This window comes from Chlamydotis macqueenii, chromosome Z (genome assembly GCF_036417535.1).
Source record: "Chlamydotis macqueenii isolate bChlMac1 chromosome Z, bChlMac1.mat, whole genome shotgun sequence".
Taxonomy (NCBI): Eukaryota; Metazoa; Chordata; class Aves; order Otidiformes; family Otididae; genus Chlamydotis; species Chlamydotis macqueenii.
Window position 1 is genome coordinate 54,360,867 of NC_141593.1, and position 21,258 is coordinate 54,382,124.

At 38.9% G+C, this 21,258-nt stretch overlaps 1 protein-coding gene across 3 annotated transcripts in view; it reads left to right on the forward strand.

Moving 5' to 3' along the window:
* FBN2 (fibrillin 2) overlaps positions 1-21,258 on the forward strand; it is a 174,131-nt gene that overhangs the window by 46,888 nt on the left and 105,985 nt on the right. For 2 of the 3 annotated variants that reach the window (XM_086771566.1, XM_086771565.1), the window contains exons 7-11: positions 2,761-2,886; positions 16,132-16,257; positions 18,217-18,369; positions 19,141-19,374; positions 20,207-20,344. In XM_086771566.1, coding sequence (XP_086627692.1) covers positions 2,761-2,886; positions 16,132-16,257; positions 18,217-18,369; positions 19,141-19,374; positions 20,207-20,344 — 777 coding nt within the window. The remainder of the gene's footprint in view (positions 1-2,760; positions 2,887-16,131; positions 16,258-18,216; positions 18,370-19,140; positions 19,375-20,206; positions 20,345-21,258) is intronic. The other variant, XM_086771567.1, reaches the window with a different exon arrangement.

The window sequence follows — 21,258 nt, forward strand, 5'->3', positions numbered from 1 at the left end:
TGGTCTTAAAGCCTTTTTCACTTCAGGGCTTTAGTGATACCATTTCTGTTTCTGGAAAGTATTCATTTCCTGCTACAACTGCCATTCATTTACTATTACTTGACATCTTTGACCTACAAAACTGTGAAAGATATACAGTGGTTATTTTTAACCACTCATCTGCTGACACAGTTGTCTTAATTTAAATAAGCATTAATAAATGCCATCAGGCACAGGCAGGCATACTGCATGTGATGAATGTGTTTTGAGGCCCAAGGGTCAAAAGACAAACGTTGTATGAGTTTCACTCATAAGGGAGCTACTGGGTGGGCTGAGTATGAATAAATGATGGAACTCATCTTCTGTCTAGTTATTGCTAAATCGTGTCGAAATTCAGAGATTAAAAGTTTACTTTAGAGGTAAACTAGATGGCACCAAGCACTAATTATTGAGAAGAAAAATGCTTGCAGAAAGTTTATACCTCTGATAAAGTCATTAATCTATTTACAGTCTAGCTGTTGCATTTAGATGTGGTGCTATGCTGACAAGGCCAGGTTGGATGGAGCTTTGAGCGACCTGGTCTAGTGGAACTTGTTCCTGCCCAAAGCAGGGGGGTGGGAACAAGATGATCTTTCAAGTCCTTTCCAACCCAAACCATCCTATGAATCTTATGCTTCTGTGACTAAATCAGTGCAGATTCAGGAACTAAATGCAAACTTCTCCAGCAAATGTAATTAAAACCAAGTCTAGTGGTTGAACAATGTAACATTTTTTTTTTTTAAATTGCCTTCTTCCTTGACTATGAGCAATTATACCTGCTTAAATGATAAACAGGTGAATAGACAAGGCTTATGTTGGAGGTTTTGTCTATAGTGCAAACACCGGGGGTAACAAAACCTGAGGAAGTACTATAATCCACAAACTCAGGTGGCATTTCAGTGTCTTGTAAGGGCTTCAAGATAGTGAGCATCCTCCTGAAAAGGAGTGTTCTACTATTAATATGTTCATCCTACCCTGTCTGTATCTCGCTGTTCTCTACATTCATAGTGGAAAAGAGCTGGTTGTGGAAGGGAAAAGGTAGAGAGAAAGAAAATGAACATGAATGTGAAGAGGAAAGTTATACTTCTTTCTACATCTTACATAGAGTTTACCAGCTGCTTCATTTAATAGTGCATGGAAGCTAACAGGAAAACTTACTGAAAGTGGAACATAGGGTAGTGGTTAAAATTATGTGTTTATTTCATGCTAATGAAAAATCTGAGGAAGAAAAGATGAAAAATATTTTTCCTAAATGCTTTAAAAATATAGTGATCTTAAATAGGTATTTTAATCATAATGGAGAAAGGATTAAATAAAATTGTGGGGTTTTTTTTAAATAGTCAGTGTATTACTTTAACTCTATAATTGAATTCCATGCTTAACTGTAATCCAAGAAGAGAAAATAATATGAAATCAACCTCTGCACAGAAGAAGCTCTTTGGAAGCCATGTGGCTCCATTTTCTCCAATCTGCAAAGGGCACTTTCCTTTATTTCTATTTCGTAGTGTGGAGAACTAGCAAAATCAGTTGATTTTTGCCTCTTCTGTGAAAAGGGCAAACTGTTTAACAAGAAATATTATCTGAAATCCCTCAGAAGAGCTTCTGCAGTTTTTGAAACAACACTTTCAAGCCTTCTCTGCTCTATGAACATTTGGATACATGTGAAATTTTGTTGTGAAGGAGTTAGTATGATTGCTTAACTGTACTCATTAACCATACTGCTTAACTGAGCTTAACTGTTGCGTACGTGAACTCTCTGATAGTTATAAATTAATGGAACTTTTAAAAAGAGCTACCGAGTAGCCAAATAGTCACATATGAGTTGTATATCATGCACTGGTCTAGCGCCTGTTCTCCCTTTCCTTGTGTGCAAAGAATTTCAGTCTGCCTCGGCGCTGGTTGTTTCATAGAGGCCTCTGTGATCCTTGATGTGACTTTGCCTATTTGACCTTACATATTGAGAAATATGATAGTTTTGTTTAAAACCCTACAGAAATACAGGATGTTTTATGTATAAACAAATGAGAATAGGGAACAAAAAACACAACACAGTTTGAGCTGTAAATAGCACATAATAAAATACAACAGGAAGTTGCTGGAAGTAAGATGTAAAGAGATAATGGCAATATATTTTCCAAGAGCATTTATTTGACATTGACAGTCCAGCCTAAGGAAATCTATGAAATTCTAGTCCTATTTATTACTTCAGTAAATGAAGTTATGTGCATCATTTGTCATACAACTTACCCTGACTGAATAGCACCTAGTTTCTATTGACTTGAGTAGTTTGACTTCTGTCCAGAAAGAATATCCTGCAAGAATTATCATATCTAGTTAAGGTGGACAGGAGGACAGTCTGTATTTACATGTCAAGATCCTTTCAAAATAAGAATCTGCATTTTGTAATGGCCATATGTAAGGAACAGTCTGAAGAGGTGGGATACCAACAGTAAGTTGTACAGATTTGACTTAAGTACACTCCTTAACTATTTAAAACTATTTAAGTCACAAGTCAATACACGTAATACATTTTGCAGTTGTACGGAATCAAATATAACACGCATGAAGGTCTCAGTCACATTAGTGCCGTTGTTGCCATGTCTTATATTGGTGCTGAAGGGGGGAAATGTGCTGGGGTTTGCTGCAGTTATTTTTAAGAACAATTAGAGCTCTCTGTTTATCAGCAAAAGCCATGGTGCAATTTTGTATCTTATGTCAAGGAATCCTTTTTTGTCTTTGTAGATGTTGATGAATGCCAGGCTATTCCTGGAGTCTGCCAAGGAGGAAACTGCATTAATACAGTAGGTTCATATGAGTGCAAGTGTCCTGCTGGTCACAAACAGAACGAGGCAACTCAGAAATGTGACGGTGAGTGATGTTGTCGGAGAACATACCTAAAAAGGAAAACATTAAGTGAAGCATTAGAGCACTTCAGTAATGAAAGAAAAGGTTCTGAATAGTTGCAATGTCTGATCTGAACAGACATAATATCCTTTTACTGTGCTTTTTGTTTTCTCTTCTCAGCATCATCTGTTTCTACTCTGCTGTTCATATTTTACGTTAGATGTTTTTTTCTATCTGACTCGTGGGTGAAGAGAGATTTACAACTATTGATAAAGAGTTATTAGGATTTTGTTTGTTTTCTCAAAAATGTCCAAAGTATTTGGTACAGGTAGGTATTTTCTGCCTACTGCCTACAATGTGAAAAGCAAATGTCGCAGTTTTTGGAGATAGATGTGAGAAAGTAGTGCTATGCACAGTTTGTGTTGAAAAGCCCAGGAAGTAAAAATGTAGAAAATGTCCTTCTTTTTTAGATGAAAAATCAAATAGACCATGTTTAATAAGCATAGTTTAATAAACATAGACCATGTTTATTCAGTAACATGTTGATATACTTACGAGCAGCAAGTCTGTGTAGTTTAAAGTCATGTGATAGAAAATTGCTGAGTTTTTGTGGGTTTGATGAAAACTTCACTGATTTGAGTGAATTTGCCATTCCTTCAAATGAAATCAGAACTCTCAAACTTCATCCCAACCAGTGGGTACCTTCACAGTCGAGTTATAGAGATAAGAGGACTGCTTGCTTGTTCAAGGCTTTGGCTTGTGGCTAGGCGGAAATTTAAGGGTATTACCAGATTACATTATACTCAGTATTCAGTTATGAACAAATACATGTTTTGGAGCCCGTTTTGGAAGCCACCTCAGAGTTTTCTTTAGTTTTGCCTACAACACGAAATTCATCAAATAAGTAATACAATCAGTTTGAAAATCATATTTTATAAGTGAAAGTGTTGCATCTGATGTTGTTACAAGTAATACCGAAGAGTTAGTAAAAAATATGTCCAGTTATATTTTTCTCTGGTTCTGTCCTCCACTTTCTTGTGGTTTTTTTATGTTAAGTAGTTTCAATTTCTACACAGTACACAATGATACTCCTGTCATGAGTTTTTCTATGGCAAACCTGGCTATATCTTGTTAAAACCTTCCAGGAAGCAGTTTGCAAGAAAAGAGCTGCAACCACAAAAACAGAGCTTTTCTTGCCACAGTTGAGGAGAAATAGAAGGAGCTTGTGTATCTGTCTATGCATGTGTGTGTGTGTATCTACCTAAATATATATAAGAGTATGCTGATAGGTATCCAGCACATGCACAGAGCTTTAGGGCTTGGCAGGGAGCAGTCATGTTCACATGGAAGGCAGGTCAGTTTTAATCATTTTAGAAGTGAAGGAACACCAGGAGCCTTGCTGAGACACTGGGAAAAAGAATCTTTCCATAGCTTGAAGAGAATAGAACAGTAGAAAAGTTGTAGAGCAGTAGAACAGTATGGCACCATCTCCACAGCCTTCTGCAGGATCAAGGGAGAAACCAGAAGGCGTGAAGTGGAGTGAGGAATCCTACAAAAGAAGATGACTAAAAGGGAAATTTGTAATCAGAGCCATTTTTCTTGGGAGAATTAAGTCCAAGACAGTTAATCTACTCTATGCTGCATGGCAACCTGTCTGGAACAGGGCTAATAGTAAAGTGGGCAGCACATCCTAGTAAAATCATTCATTTTTTTGTGGGAGACAGAATGGGAATGTAACCATAGGCAAAAGGTAGCGGGATTTTTCTTGCCAGGAAGGTGAACAGGATGGAGTGGCTGAGTAGGATACAAGAGATTTGTAGGCCCTCAAAGTGGCATCAGCGTATAGGAAGGAGAAGTGTAAATACAATATGAGGAAGAGGGCAAGGTGCTTTGTTTTCTCTTCACAAGAGCCCTCCTTTGGGCTTGAACATGTTAGAAGAAGTGGAAAGGAGGTAACTGAGACCACATATCCACTGCCCCTGCTGTTTTTAAAAAAGGACATCATGCTTATCAGCTTGTGACCTTTTACTTGGCATCTTTCTGCTCCCCACCTATGTGGAAAGAAGCTCAAAGGATGAAGCATCCCTTTCCATTCAGTGCTAACTGCAGAAACCCCAGCTGCTCTTGGAATTGCCTGCTGCTTGATCACTGGCTCTTAAAATTATAACTTCCTTTTTATTTCCTTATTAAGTAGTAGTGGCAAGGGGTATGAGGGCATTAGTAATAGATGAGTTAGACACAAACTATGAAGACTTATAGTAGTAATCCAACACTACTTGCATTTTTTGATAATGGTCTCTAATAATTTGGAAGGGTGAATTGGCAGATATGATTAACAGTTACATGCAACTTAGTTTATTACTAGGTTTATATAACAATGTCTGACACTACTATCAGGTCAGACATGGTGCCATAGTGATGTAGATATGTAAATTGTACACCAGAGCTAACTTGTGTCCTACAATGGGGAATGGAAACAGGTCCTTGCTTGGGGCAGCAAGCAAATCCCCTCCTGGCCTCCCTCACTTTCCCAGTTGCCCTTGCACAACAGGTGTGGGGCTCTGGAACTTGAGGGCCAGGCAAATTAAGATGTAGGTGAAGGTCCATCCAGGGAGTTGCCTAGGATGAGTCAGTCAGTCTCACGCATTATGATTGCCTCAGTTAAGAAAAAAAAAGTGGGTAATTGTTGTAAGCTATTCTCTTCTGAGGGGAACACAGGGCCCAATTTGCCAACCAGACTCATCCTATAGGGAAGCCTGCTGCCTCCTGGGGCCTGGGTTAGAGACATTGCTAGGAAACTCCCTGGTCTGGTACAGCCCTATGATTATTACCTGTTATTGGTTGCGTAGGTTGGTACCGGTGAGGTTGAGGAGACAAGTCCAAAAACAGTCAAAAGGGACTTGAAGGCACTGGGGCAATTGGTTGAAGGATCAGGAGTGCAGATAGTATTTTCCTCAGTCCTGTCAGTGGCAGGGAAGAATACTGAAGGAACAGGTAAACTCACCTTATCAATGTGTGGCTCAGAGGCTGGTGCCATCGCTGGAGTTTTGGATTTTTTGATCATAGGGAGGTTTACACTGCACCCAGTGTGCTGGTGACAGATGGAGTTCAGCTGTCTCAAAGCGGGGAAAGGTTCTTGCTCATGAATTGGTGGGCCTAATCAAGAGGGCTTTAAACTGGGTTTAAAGGGGGAAGGGGATATAAGCAGGCTCACTAGAGATGAGCCTAGGGGTGGCATGCCGGTATTGGGGGTGAAATCAATAGCCCAGCTGAAGTGCATCTACACCAATGCAAGCAGCATGGGCAACAAACAGGAGGAGCTGGAAGCCATCACAGAAGCTTGGTGGGATGACTCTCATGACTGGAGTGCTGCAATGGATGGCTATAAGCTCTTCAGAAGGGATAGGCGAGGAAGGAGAGGCAGTTGGGTGGCTCTATGTGTTAGGGGGTGTTTCAGTTGTATAGAGCTCAACAATTGTGATGATAAGGTTGAGTGTTTATCAGTAAGGATAAGGGGGAAGGCCAACAAGGCACATACGCTACTGAGAGTCTGTTACCGACCACCCAATCTGGATGAAGAGGTAGATGAGGCATTCTATAGGCAGCTTGCATAAGTCTCACAATCACTAGCCCTCGGTTCTTGTGGGGGACTTCAACTTAGCAGACATCTGCTGGAAAAACAAAACAGCAGAGAGGAAACAGTCTAGGAAGTCCCTGGAGTGTGTGGAAGGTAACTTCCTGACACAGCTGGTGAGTGAGCCCACCAGGGGAGATGTGTTACTTGACCTGCTGTTTACAAACAGAGAAGGACTCGTGGGAGATGTGGTGGTTGAAGACCATCTTGGGCTTAGCAACCGTGAAATGATAGAGCTCTCAGTTCTTGGTGAAATAAGGAGGGAGGGCTCAGCAAAACCACTACTATGGACTTCGGAAGGCAGACTTTATCTTGTTGAGGGCACTGACGGAGAGAGTCCCTTGGAAGACAGTCCTGAAGGGCAGAGGGGTCCAGGTCTACGTTCTTCAAGAAGGAAGTCTTAAAGGCACAGAAGCAGGCTGTCCCTATGTGCTGCAAGATGAACTGGTGGAGATGACTGGCCTGGCTGAACAGGGAGCTTTTGCTGGGACTCAGGAAAAAAAGGAGAGTTTACTGCTTTCGGAAGAAGGGGCAGGCAACTCAAGAATAGTACAGGGATCTTGTTAAGTCATGCAGAGACAAAATTGGAAAGGCAAAAGCCCAGCTAGAACTCAATCTGGCCACAGTTGTAAAAGATAACAAAATATATTTTTACGAATATATTAACCACAAAAAGAGAGACAAGGAGAATCTCCACCCTTTATTGGATGCTAGTGGGAACATTGTCGCCAAGGATGAGGAAAAAGGTGAGGTACTTAATGCCTTCTTTGCCTCAGTCTTTAATAGTCAGACCAGTTGTCCCCAGGGTGTTCAGGTCCCTGAGCTGGAAGACAGGGGCAGAGAGCAGAGTGAATCCCCACAATCCAGGAGGAAGCAGTTAATGACCTGCTACACCACCTGGACATGCATAAGTCTATGGGGCCAGAAGTGATCCACCTGAGAGTACTGAGGGAGCTGGCAAAGGAGCTTGCCAGGCCCCTTTCCATCATTTATCAGCAGTCCTGGTTAACAGGGGAGGCCCCAGGTGACTGGAGGCTTGCCAATGTGCTGCTCATCTACAAGAAGGGCCAGAAGGAGGATCTGAGGATCAGCTGTCTGGATGGCTGAGCCCAGAGAGTGATGGTGAATGGAATTAAATCCAGTTGGCAACTGGTCACAAGCAGTGTTCCCGAGAGCTGAGTTTTGAGGCCAATCTTTTTTAATACCTTTATCAGTGATCTGCATGAGGAGATTGAGTGCTCTCTCAGTAAGTTGGCAGTTGACACCCAATTGGGCAGAAATGTCGATCTCCTAGGAAGGCTCTGCAGAGGGACCTGGACAGGGTGGATCGATGGGCCAAGGTCAATTGTATGAGGTTTAACAAGGCCAAGTGCCAGGTCCTGCACTTCAGTCACAACAACCCCATGCAACTCTACAGGCTTGGAAAGGCTGGAAAGCTGCTCAGCAGAAAAGGAGCTGGGGGTGCTGGTTGACAGGCAGCTGAACATGGGCCAGCAGTGTGCCCAGGTGGACAAGAAGGCCAACAGCATTCTGGCTTGTGTCAGGAACAGCGTGGCCAGCAGGAGCAGGGAAGTGATTGTGCCCTTGTACTTGGCACCGGTGAGGCCACATTTCGAATACTGTGTTTGATTTTGGGCCCCTCTTTACAAGAAGGTCATTGAGTTGCTGGAGCATGTCCAGAGAAGGACAATGAAGCTGGTGAAGGGTCTGGAGAAGAAGTCTTATGAGGAGTGGCTGAGGGAACTGGGATTGTTTAGTGTAGAGAAGAGGAGACTGAGGGGAGACCTCATTGCTCTCTACAACTACCTGAAAGGAGGTTGTAGTGAAGGTGGATGTTGATCTTTTCCCCAACGTAACTAACAATAGGAGGAAAGGAAATGGCCTCAGGGCCAGGGGAGGTTTAGATTGGATATTAGGAAGAATTTCATTACTGAAAGAGTGGTCAAGCACTGAAACTGGCTGCCCGGGGAAGTGGTGGAGTCATCATCCCTGGAGGTGTTCAAAGAATGTGTAGATGTGACACTTTGGGACATGGTTTAGAAGGCATGGTGGTGTTGGGTTGACAGTTGGACTTGATGATCTTAGAGGTCTTTTCCAACCAACGTTAATCATTCTGTTCTGTTCTATTATTTTCTATTCTACTCTATTCTGTTCTGTTGTACCCTACCAGCTCAGAGCACAGGCACAGTGAACTTAACAGCCTGTACCCACCTTAAATCCAACGTGTACCTGACATGATTAGTTTTGTTGGTATCTTAATGCTATCATTAGCTTCTAAACCATATACTTCTGGAATGGTTACACGACAATTAGAAAGTGAATAAGTGTCTACTGTTTGCAAGTGTCTTTGCCTAACTAGCTGGTTTTACCATCATATTTTGTTGTGTGGGATGTCAAAGAAGAAGTATAGTTATCATGATTTTGAAAAATTCTAGCAATACAGTTTGTCTTTCAGTAGAATTCAAGCATAAGTTTACTGAGCATCACAACATAAAGTGGACAAAATTCCAAAACATTTTATTCTAATTATGCCACTAAATATAAACAACTGTCAGAAAAAAAAAATTGCAAATGTTGAATGTTTTCCAAAATGTGAATGTGATGCCTCACTCAAAAGAGTGGATTTGAAATGTTAGAACTAGAATCAAGTCATCATTTCAAAGCTGAAGCAAAACCAGCTGTAGTTGCTAAACAAGCATGTAGTGTGTTTGGTTGTGTGGGCAACATATAGATTAGAAATGTATGCTTTGTTGTTACTTGTCTTGGGTTTGTGTTGTCAGTTGCAAGACATTTCATTGGAAGGCTTTTCTTCAAATTGCTATTCTTTGACTTGTATCTGTTTATTTTGGCAGGACTCTTTCAGCTTGAGACTGTTAAGAATTTTTTATAGTATTAAATGTAATGTTTACTATAATGTTAGGGAGTATCTTTTGTGTTTCTTATTGAATACTTATTTATCCTTGTTCATTAGAAGTGCACTTGATTTTTCGATTCTCCCAATCATGGTGTGTTTATTATTATTCCATGAGACTTGTACAGCAGTAGTAGAGCAATAGTGTTTTTGGCCAAGCTAGCTTTTGAAGTATTAATCACAAAAAAAAGGCATTTCTAAAGTGACAAATATATAATCAGAGCAAAGACAGCATTTGGGTGTCTCTTAGATAAACGATTGTCTCAGTTCAATAGATGAAGTCGCTGTTGTGATTATGTCTGTAATCTGCCTGTGGCAGTGCTCATGCTTTACTGCTATTAACCGCAGAAGAGATCTGTGTGAAGGAGACCTGATACCTCCTCTCAGGCAAGGATGCAGTTAAAATACATCAAATAGATGTTTTCATAGAGATAAAAAAAAATGCAGGTCATATTGTATGTGTTACTTTTCTGTCTGGCATCTGCACTCCAGCTTTGATGCCAACAGGAAAATTTATTCAGTGATATGTTTCCTTCCTTTTGCAAAAAGTAATTAAAGCATTTTTTGCATTCTACTTTTTTGATGTATGTAAAGGTCTACTATAATTGTTAAAAATGTTATTCAAAGGTTCTCCCTGATAGTATCCACAAGAAAAAGTGAATGCATTTTTAATACATATCTGCCTAAAAATCTGTGAGCTTCTGGGGCTGTACATAATAGAAGTGAAACATCATCCACACTCTGAAATATTTGCTGTTATTTCATAGTTCAGTAATCAATGGGTTTTCATTTCCTGCTTTGTTGGCAGCCTACTGCAGAACAAGTCATATGCTCTGGCTTTGTTTCTTTTAAGCCCCTGCCACTTCTGTCTATGGCAGTAGTTAGGTACTAATTAGTCCGTGCTCACAGCTTCCCCACCAGCTTCCTAGTCACATAATTCCCTACAGGGAATTATGCAGATAACACCTTGTAGTGTCTAGTTTGTACAATTTTTTCAGGGAAAAAAAAAAAAATAATGAAACCGTTACTTGTCCATTTCCCCATGGTTCACAGCCAAGATGGTAATGCCAAAATTATACCAGCATAATACCATGCTTACTTTGCTCCAAGAATGGAGCAGAGCGTGAATGCCAAGCCATAGTTTTATTCAGGCTTTTTTTTTTTTAATAAAGGACTTGAGAGTTCATAATCTGTCAGTGTGAGATTTGTAGTGTAAAAGTATAGCCAGTGCTTCAAACAGTTACACGTTCAGTTAGTGCAACTGGTCGTTTGAGTGAAGTTAACATTGTTTATATATACAAATTGGGCCATTGGGAAGGATATAAGGCATTGGTCTCCTTTGAGTTAGAACCTGTGTACAGAAAAATTATTTAGTAGAAACTGTATTGTTTTAATGAAGGTTTTTTTTTATTTAAAACATTATATGGAGGAGATGTGGTATGGAGTATTTTGCTCACTGCTTTCCCTTCTTTAAGTATGGAAAACCAGATCGACTATTACTTGCTGGCTAGCAAAAGCACAAAATCCAAGCTGGAGTCAGTAACCAGGCAAGGCTCCAGTGTGCAGAGGCAGAGGCTGGAATCTTACACTAACTATTCAGACCTTCTTTATTTAACAGCAAGTCTTCTGCTTAAGAAACAGGGATTTGAGATCGTCTGCTGTATCCTTTGCGCTTAAAACATCCAGATGTATTTTGTGGGTTAGGGTTTCTTCTCCTGTTGTTCCTCCTGGAAACAATAGCTATTGTTAGAATAACTTGAAATGTTCATGTTGTGCTTTTTGTGCCATAATGGATTTTGCTAGAAATATGCTAGGCAATAAACATTGCTTTGCTGGGATATTTGCTTCCTTTGTATTCCTGTGCTTTTTTGTTTGGGTTTTTTTTTTTTTAAAAAAAAAAAACCAGTAGAAAGGCATTTATTCAGTTTATTGGATTTATTTTCAGCCTCAGATTACGGTTTACTGACACTGACCTTTCAGAAATTAATGGCAATTTTGTATCAATAAAGAGGATTTAAAGGATTTCCAGAGCACATGAGAACAATTTATTTGTGTAACTGTGTGTGTATGTCCTCATTTGTAGAAACTAGGTAGCTTAGGCTGTTTGGGAAAATATGGCCTTTAAGATTAATCCGGCTCAGAGTTCGACATTACTGATTTTATTTATGAGCTTTTCTATGTTCCTGATTTATAGACTTTCCACAGTAGTCTGGAAAACTTCTTCTGCTTCTGGGCAAGTCATGGAACGATTCAAAAAATGGGCACAGAGCTGAAAAAATTTGGAGAAGGTCATTACAGGCCTTGTACAAAATCCCAGATATCTGGAGCAGGGGTGTGATATCTTCACTGAGCAAAAGAAAACCCCAAACTCTTCTCTTTTTGGGCCTAAATTTTTAATCTACAATATATTGAGTTTTCATTGACTTTTTAGAAATGAAATTGTGTTCATTTTTAGAATGTTGTCCTCCAGAATTAATGGAACTTACATCTGTGAGTTGCTCAGAGATGGATTGTATATAGATAAACTAAGAGGAAAAATAAGCTCTCAGTTGTGCTTCCTGGTTCACATAGGAGGAGGACTACTACTCATTAGCACTTTAAGGATCTAATAAATGTGTTCCACTTACTCTTCTCAAATTGAAAATACACTATACTCCTTGACTAAATGTAGTTAGTTATCACACCCTTTACAGTCAAAGGTATCCTAGGAGGTAGGATACCTCTGATACTCTTCCAAAAAGATATGTTACTGTATTATTGACATCAAAGGGCTAGGAGTATATGACACAGGCTAACTCCTTTTTTAAAACATGGCACCAAAATGCAAAGAACCTTTAAAAAAAAAAAAAAGCAGTTCTATTTCTGGTTTTCCTCCTTTAATGTGTAATTTCATCAGTCTGTGTGTTCAGTCTGTGTGTTATTCAGATTTGATACTACCAGGTATTACTATAGACTAAAACTATTTTCCAGGATCCCTTTTTCAGAACTCAGCAGTTGAGAGCCCCTTTTCTGGTACTTTTAGTTCAGTTATTCATAAAATCTTGCTTACTGTAGTAGTAAAAGTACTGGATGACCAGTAGCTAGGCTGGGTTTTTTTTGGCAGAAGCTCACCTATTAATACTCACACCTGCAAAGTTTATGCCACACATTTAAATTGGTTTTCACATTGTGACTGGCTTTCTTGTCTCTTGTTCAATGTTGGAACCACAGCCATGCATGCCACCAGTCTTTTTCACACCTAAGACAGCATCTCCTCTTACTGTCTTTGGAGCGTTTTCCCCAAGACCAGTAATTTATGTGTTTTTGAGAAGGGAAGGGAGGAAATTGAGTAACTTTTTCAATCAGCCGTCCTAAAAATAGCTCTTCCAGCTTTTCCAGTTGGATCTTGTTGAAAGAATTGCACATGGAAAAGCCAGGAAAGGGGAAGGAGAGACAAAGATTTAGCTCAAAAACTAGTGAAACAAAAAATGCACTGACTTGGTACTGCTCCAGTGGGTAAGAAAATTATTCTTGCACAAGGCTCTCTGTGTTACTTGGTTAAAAAAATGTTTTTCTCTCCGCATGGAGAAGACTATGGAGTCTTCTTTCCACTCCGGTCACTGCCCAGATTGCTGGAAGGTATTTCCTCCCTTCCAACCTCCCTGTCATTCTTGAACAATAGTCCTAGACAGTGTTAAACTCCTGTGCCTGTAGCCCAGTGAGAAGGATGATCTTCCTCCTGCAGTTCTGCAGAAATGGCTAACTACTTCCTTTCTATGTCTTTCACTTGCCAGGGCTACAAACTCCACCTACTCATTACATCAGTGGGCTTTGTACTGTATGACCAACTAGTCTGGAATTTGTTTTCTTTTGGTAGAAGATCAGGTGTTATGTTCTTGTAATGAAGATTACTACCTCTAAAGTAGCAGATACCTGTGCCGAGTGAAAATGAAGCAGAAACTTTCAGTTTTCAAGTGCCCGCTGGTTTTAGTAGTCAGATTTTTAGAGATTCATTTTTCTTGTGGTTTTTTTTTCTCTTATGTATAGTAGCTGCTATAATACCTCAGTTATTAAAAAAACTGCAAGATTTAAGACCCACTCTCTAAGAGAGTGACTGAATAAAACCGATATTAGAAAATGCTATGTAGCTAGTTCCTAGTACAGGGATTCTTAAATTTATCTTGCTTACGCATCACTGCTGGCAGTTGATACCAGTTTTGTGCCATCCTGTTTGTGTGTACAGCCTTTGCATTTTCAGATGGTATTTCTATGCTGGTAAATCATTATCACCTTGCTGATGATATCTTTATCAAAATTGGAATGCGTCTGAACTTCAGAATTAGTCTTGAAATTTATTTTCTGAATCATTACAGTAGTGATGAAAAAGAGTAGTGTAGTATTTCTTTGAGATTGAAGGTGTACTTCAAAGGATTGTAAAATAAGGGAATTTTCTTGCATGAGCATCCAGTGATTCTACTATCAGGAAGTCATCACTTTCCAGAAAAAGTAAGATCTTCCTGCTGAGTAGTCCTGATTTCATCCAGTTTTCTTGCCTGTATTTCTGACATGATGTTTCAAAACTGTATGTGTGTACAGAAGACAGTATTCGTGTTTAAAAGACTTATAAGTTGTGAAACACTTGTACTGCAGGAAAGATCTCAGCAAGGCATGCAGCTGGTTCCAGTTCTTTTTTTTTCAAACACATGGTTTCATTTCATTGGATTAAATCAGATGATAAGCAATTCACCACATTATATATATATTGTCTTTAATATAGTAAATTAATGCAAGATTTCAAAGATTTCCTGGGGAATTATTTGGTTTTGATTTATACTGTCATTTGAAATTCTGGAATCTCTGCAGTGGGTAACTATGAAGTCTTAAGTGAAAGCATTATTGCTTGGAAGTGTTTTGATTTAGTAAAAATGGCACTTTCTTTTGTACATACTTGAGCAGATGTCTAAAATGTGTGTATTAGTTGTCATCATTTTGTAACTATGTTAATGTAAAATATGAACTTTTTGCATCCTCTGGAATGCTTAAATAACCTTATTAAAAAGGCAAATTTTTCGCTTCCTCTAATTCTGCTTTATAGTGTAAAACAAACAGCAAAGGCCACCGGATGTTTGTATCTATGGACTAGTTAGGAAGTTTGAAGACATGTTACCTGTAAGATGAATTGTCTTTTCTACAATGACACTCCAAATGACATGCCAATGGGGGAGGGATTGTTTTATTCGTACCTTCCCTTTGCAAAGAACGGTTTTCACATTCTTAGTGGCCTTGTGGCATAACATAAGTTTTTTTTCTCAAGTATTCAGTCATCTGAAGATAATTTCTGGAGTGATAGGTCCAATGAAATGATAGGTCTGTGTAAAAGGGCAAGAAATGGTCCGTGGGTCCCAAGGCTTTCTTAGAAAGCATGTGAATGCCTTCACAGTGTAATCACAGGATAATTTCTGTCATACACTCTTTTTAATGCTTCTCCTGAATTATTTGACATGAGCAGTCTGGGTTTTTTTTTTTGTTTTGATTTTTGCTTCACAGTATGAAAGCTTATTTAAATAAGTACTGCATCCAGATTTTCACAAACAAGTTAAGCCAAAGTCTTGTACTGATGACTACCTTTGGTATCAGGCCATGCAAAACCTGTGGTACCATATCGTTCCAACTGGAAAACATAACTAGTCTCAAGCTACTTAGAAAGTTGGACCATGTTTTCCCAGAATGCCTCCTGTGTTAAACCTGCACCACAGTTCACATTCACTGAAAGCCACTTGGAAAGCTAATGTACAGAGTTCACATAAAAGCAAGATTAGGTTACTAAAATGATCCTAGAATTATTCATTTGTCTAAAGATTGCCACAGTTGCAGAATGAAGTGGTTTCTTAAAATGACTTGTTTGTGTAGGTGGTCATGATGTAGTCTTTACTCTCATCCTATTCTTCCCGCTTGTATTTCTTCCATTCCAGTTTGCTCTGCTGCGCTTCACATCTCTAATACAGTCAGACTCCTTCCTCGTATTGCTTCTCATTGCCTCGGTTCCTCATTTTCCTTCCAGTTTGTGCAGAGGCAGCACATGGTGCTGTCAGTCCTGATCCCAAGTTCCCTACCAGCCCCTTGTTATGTACAGCAGCTCATTCATCAGCCTGATGATATCTCACTTTATGTGTATTTACATACAAAATTGTTTCAGTGTTGAGATGAGACCATGGCTTTTAGTTAGCAGAAACATCTGAACAGATTAAAATATCTGAAAAAAAAGGTAAAACTTCAATATTGAGTCATATTTGAAGAGCTTGGCCAAAATTCTTTTTTACAGTTGGAGTATTAGAAGGCCAGAAACCAGTCAGATCTGATGAGCAATACTTCTGTGGTCGCAGAAGCCCAGAGTTGTCATGTTTGGCTGCTGTACCATTCTCCTTCCTTCAGCTCAAAAGCAGGATGTGTATTTTGAGTATTGCGTTATAGCTGTAGTGTGTTTCCTAGAGATGGCACTCAGTATGTATCATTTAGAGGAAATCCCAGGCTGCTCTCACATACTCTGTGACTTGAAGTGGTGTACCCCTTGAGTGTATAAGGAAAACCTCCATTAGATGGCAAACAAAACGATTTGCAGCATGCAAACACTGGCAATAGGTTATTCAGTCTAGGCTTCATTTCAGAAAAGTTCTATTTCCCTCTTTTTAATACAATGTGCTCAAGTGCTGTGCTAATTATCTTATGTCCTTTTCTTTTTGGATAGATATTGATGAATGCGGCATCATCCCAGGAATCTGTGAAGGCGGTGAATGCTCTAACACTGTAGGAAGTTATTTCTGCATCTGCCCACGGGGTTATGTCACATCCACAGATGGCTCCCGCTGTGTTGGTAGGTATTCCACTCTGTTGGCTTTTAGAGCTCTCAAGGTTATTAAGGCAATTTGAACACAGCAGCAGCAGAACTTCTGTCCCAACCGTCTAGCACTGCCCTCCTGCCCCAGGATGTCACTGTATGCTAACTCACTACTATCTCTTATCCAGCTACTTAAAGTTCCTAACATCTGATGATGATGATTGCCACTGCAACCGTCTTTATGTAGAGAGTAGATCTCTCTGTGTCAGCTGTGTTATAGCCTGAGAGCTCCTGCCTGAGATCTGGATCTTCCTAGGAAAAAAAACAATTAATATCTCTCTGTTGTCTAAGCAAACATAGGAAGTGTTAGTTACATTTGTTTTTTTAACCTCCATCTGATGAAACCAAAATCTAAGCTCACTTTGGTTCTAAAGGAGCAAACATTTATCGTTGCTTGGTATTTCAAGTTCCTTCTCACATAGGTTAATTTAACCTTCAAAGACCAATGTAACACACATATATAAACTTAGAAGGCATTAATAAATGTGTGCTGAGGTGCCACTAAATTGACTGGAACAGATAATAAAACGAACTGGGTATCAGTTTTCCGTAGATTGTCACTTTTCCAGGACAATTTATTTAAAACCTGTTTCTGTATTATAAAAAAGATACGTGCTTATTTTCACATGTGGTAATTTCTTTTATTCAGCTGCGTGTGTCAAATAAATAAACCAGTCTGATGAATTAACTAAAAGTACTGCATACTATGTGCAAAAAGCATTAACAATTGCTAATAACAATGTATTTTCTAGATCTCATGCCGCTCTTCTTAATTTCAGACATCTCAAAGCACTTTGTTCTCGTGTTGGGAGGGGGATGGGAATTCTGAACGGATTTCTGAATTACAGAGAAATTTTGTAAGCCAGTAGCAACACAAGACCTACAAGTGATTTCACATGGATGATTTTTTTTGCAGTGTAGCCAGCTTTTGTTATCTAGGTTCATCTGAGGAGTGCCAAACTTCAAATATATTGTTGCTAGCCTCAGGAATACTGAGAACCTATGATTTCCAGTATGATCAAAATTTCCATGGATTCTAGCATGTTTTGCAATCTAGTTTCAAAAATCAGCTCCCAAAACCAATTGCACACAAATCACATGCCCTTATCCTCTCAGACAGGCCCCTAGGGCACAGAGTCTCCTTCCCTTAAATGAAGATGTATCTGAAAGTTCTTGTGCTCTCAAATGTTTATAGTATTTGTATACTTCTCAAGTATAATTTCTCTTTTACTTAGGAGAAAAGTGAAGAATTTAATGTTTGTTAATACAAATTATTTTATTCTTCCCAGTTTAAGATAAATACTTGCTTTTAACCAAAATATGAGGATGTGTTCAGTTACTGTCGTTAGTACCATGCCTTTCCAAATTCATTGAGGTTTTCTCCTAGTCAGCGTTCAGGAGTGTGACAATAAAAGATCTAGATTGTGTCCTTGAAGGAACTAGAATGTAATAAACACTAGCATATTTATATACAGTGGTTTTCACATGGTACTACTAAAAATACTGGTGTACATTCAGTCTACTGAGCAGGGTAGAGCATTTCTTCAGTCAGATACATGTACACCAAGGAAAAATTAATTAAATGAATTTACTGTTGTTGCAGTTGTTACATGAAATATCTTGATTTTTGCCGTAGTAGGCTTTTTATATATTTGTATCTAGTTTTAATTTGTATTACTTTGTGTCTTTTGTATCATCCATGTTTCCCATTAGCTTGAGCAAACTTTAAGATTTCATGTTGGATTAATGCAGGGTTAGTGTCACTGCAAATACGTGATCCTACAGTAAACCAAATGTAGAATGCATTGGCCCTGATCACCTCAGATAATTATTTGGTGTGTTTGCGGGTATTTGGGGGTTTGTTTTTGCTTTTGTAAACATCTTAGTCCTTACATCAATTGAATTTTAAAATTTTCTTTTTAAATTAACTTCCAGATCAAAGGGCAAGTACTTGTTTCTCCAACACAGTGAATGGCCGCTGTGCACAGGAGCTTCCTGGTAGGTTCACGAAAAGGCAGTGCTGCTGTGAGTCTGGCAGGTGCTGGGCTATTGGGTCTGTTCCAGAGATGTGTCCTATCAGAGGATCTGGTGAGTGGCTTGTTGGTGGGTTGGTTTGTTTTCTCCTTCTTGCTGTCCATTCTAGTTGGGATGGAGGTCACTGTAATATTTTAAAGTACTTTAAAAAGTAGGCTAAATGGAAAAAGAAAGTCAGGAATTGCATTATTATTCATTCTTGTGTTTTTAATACTGATGATACCATCTGTGATCCATTTTTTTCTGGTCCATGATTGTTTGGGACAAATTTCTTTAATGTCCTCTTGTTGATTTTGGAAGTAGTTCTTGGGAAAGGGGGAAGATTTTGTGGTCCAACTCAAAGAGGAAATGACTCTGAGGGTCCATCATTCATTTTGATTTAAAGGAACAGCTGCTTTCTCATTCCATCGAATTTTGGGTTACTGTGAACTAGAAATGTGTCAGTGTTTTATTTATTGTTTCAACTCTGCTCAAAGAACAGTAGTCCTCATCCTTAGTGAAATGTATTTTCAGTTTATCTGTATCAAGATCTGAGTGACCAGGGAGTTACAGTGCTGCTGGCAATGCATCAACAAAAAGGTTTTAACAAGTAGTTATAAATTATGGTAGTTCCTTTTATAATTCTTAGTGTCCTTCCTTAAGTAACACCTATCACAGTCATGAGATCTGCCTGAGATTAGGAGTGGGAGAGGGAACATATAACATCAAAGAAACAAGGATTTGGTGTTCTGGTTTTTGTAGCATACAAAGATCTGTATCTTCTGTATTAGCTGACCCTGAAGAGTTGATTTACTTTGTGCTTCTCTGTGTGTTCCTGTTTAATAGATGAATACCGCAGACTTTGTGTGGATAGTGTTCCTGCTGGAGGTGGTTCCAGAGGTGGTGGGACAGGAGGAAATGGGTTTCTTCCCGGTGGCAATGGCAATGGCTATGGCCCAGGAGGAGCAGGATTCATTCCCATCCCTGGAAGCAATGGTTTCTCCCCAGGTGTAGGCGGAACAGGAGTAGGGACAGGTGGTCAAAGTGCTGCTGGAAATGGCCCAATAATTACAGGGCTAAGTAAGTACTTGCATTGTTGTGCCTTGTTTCTCTCTCTTTTTTTTTAATTCCTTCTATTTTTTTCCTTTTTTTTTCTGCTTAGTTTTTAGTCTGGAAATGATACAATGTTTTAACACATAAAAATGTCTTTATATTTAAGTACATTTGAGAGACCTTAGATGATACATTAGGAAGTTCAGGAGCCCTCTTTTTTTTAGGAAAAGTTCAGATGTAGAGATTTTTTTTCTTCACTTCAGTTATAGAGTCCTTGAGCTTGTGCTGTCCCTGCTGATCTGTCTTGATCACCAGGGTTTTAAAAAAAACTATTGTCTTTCCTTGTTCTTCCAAATGTAAAACTTACCTATTCTGCAGGAACACTGCCTTGACTGAAAGTGCAAGATGAATAATAATCAGAGCAAAGTCTCATATATGTAAAGTTGCCTATAATGTGTAAACATGTTTCTAGGATCAGAACCATAAAGTTAATAAAATGCAAGAAGTATTATTAAGACAGGTATACAAAAAAAAATAAACATACAGAAACAGACTGCTTCAGCTTTCACCCAAATTATGGTTTGCTCATGAGGCCACCAACAGTCTCATCAGGCTACACACGTAAGTGGTAAATCATAGTTAAGACTGTTTGTCTGATGTGTTTTTTGTTTCTGAGAGCTACTTGGTCTTGTTAGTTTACTGTTGTGTCAACAGGTAGTGCTTAGAAAAAACCACTTGATTTGATGGATGTATTTATACGCCTTGTAACATACTTTCTGAAGCCAAGTGTAATCTTCATATTTACTTCTATTTGAAAATACATATATTTGTCTCATTTTCTGTTTTTTTTTTTAATTAGCAATACTCAATCAGACAATAGACATCTGTAAGCACCATCCCAACCTTTGTTTAAATGGACGTTGTATACCAACCCTTTCTAGTTACCGATGTGAGTGTAACATGGGATATAAGCAGGATGCGAATGGGGATTGTATTGGTAAGTGCGTGTTTCTGAAATCCATTACTCACTTTTATAATGCTGGTATTTTCCTACTTTAAATCTAATTAAAAAAAACTCCAGCATATTCTTTTCCCCCCACATACATATTAATTTTAATAATATTACTCTTGTGAAAGAGAGTGCAAAGACCATGATATTGCTTACACTAGGTAATTTAAAATCTTCATGAAAGTTATATGTTTCCTTTAAAAAAATAATTTAATCGCAAATATTGATTCTGAGTATTCCTGTACTTGGTGGGTATCGCACATTTTTGTCTTTACATTCAATGAAGTAAGTTCTGTTCCATGTTCTCTTTTGTTATGCTCACATAGCTCTGTTTTTTCTACAGGAGTTAGTGTTGAGTTATGTAGTGATAGGACAGCGGGTAATGGCTTTAAACTGAAGAGGGTAGGGTTCAGATTAGCCATAAGGAAGAAGTTCTTCACTGTGAGAGTGGTGAGGCACTGGAACAGGTTGCTTGGAGAAGTTGTGGATGTCCCATCTCTGGAAGCGCTCAAGGCCAGGTTGGATGGGGCTTTGAGCAATCTGGTCTAGTGGAAGGTGTCCCTGCCCATGGCAAGGGAGGGGGGAACAAGGCGATCTTTAAGGTCCCTTCCAACCCAAACCATTCTGTGATTCTGTGATATGATTCTATGTTCAAGGTAACGAAGAGTAGAATTTATGTTTTACCTACCTGTAAGGATGAATGACAGTTTGAAAGATATCAAATAATTTTAAAAATACATTCATTAACTTTTTGCTTATGTTTACATTTCATATGAAAATACTGAATGCCAAGTTTTTATAACAAAAGCCGAATTTGGGATTCTGCACTTTTGTTCAGTTACTGTGAACTTCACTCTTGCAGTCAAGAGTCAAAGGCTCATCAGGTTATTTCAAGAAAAATA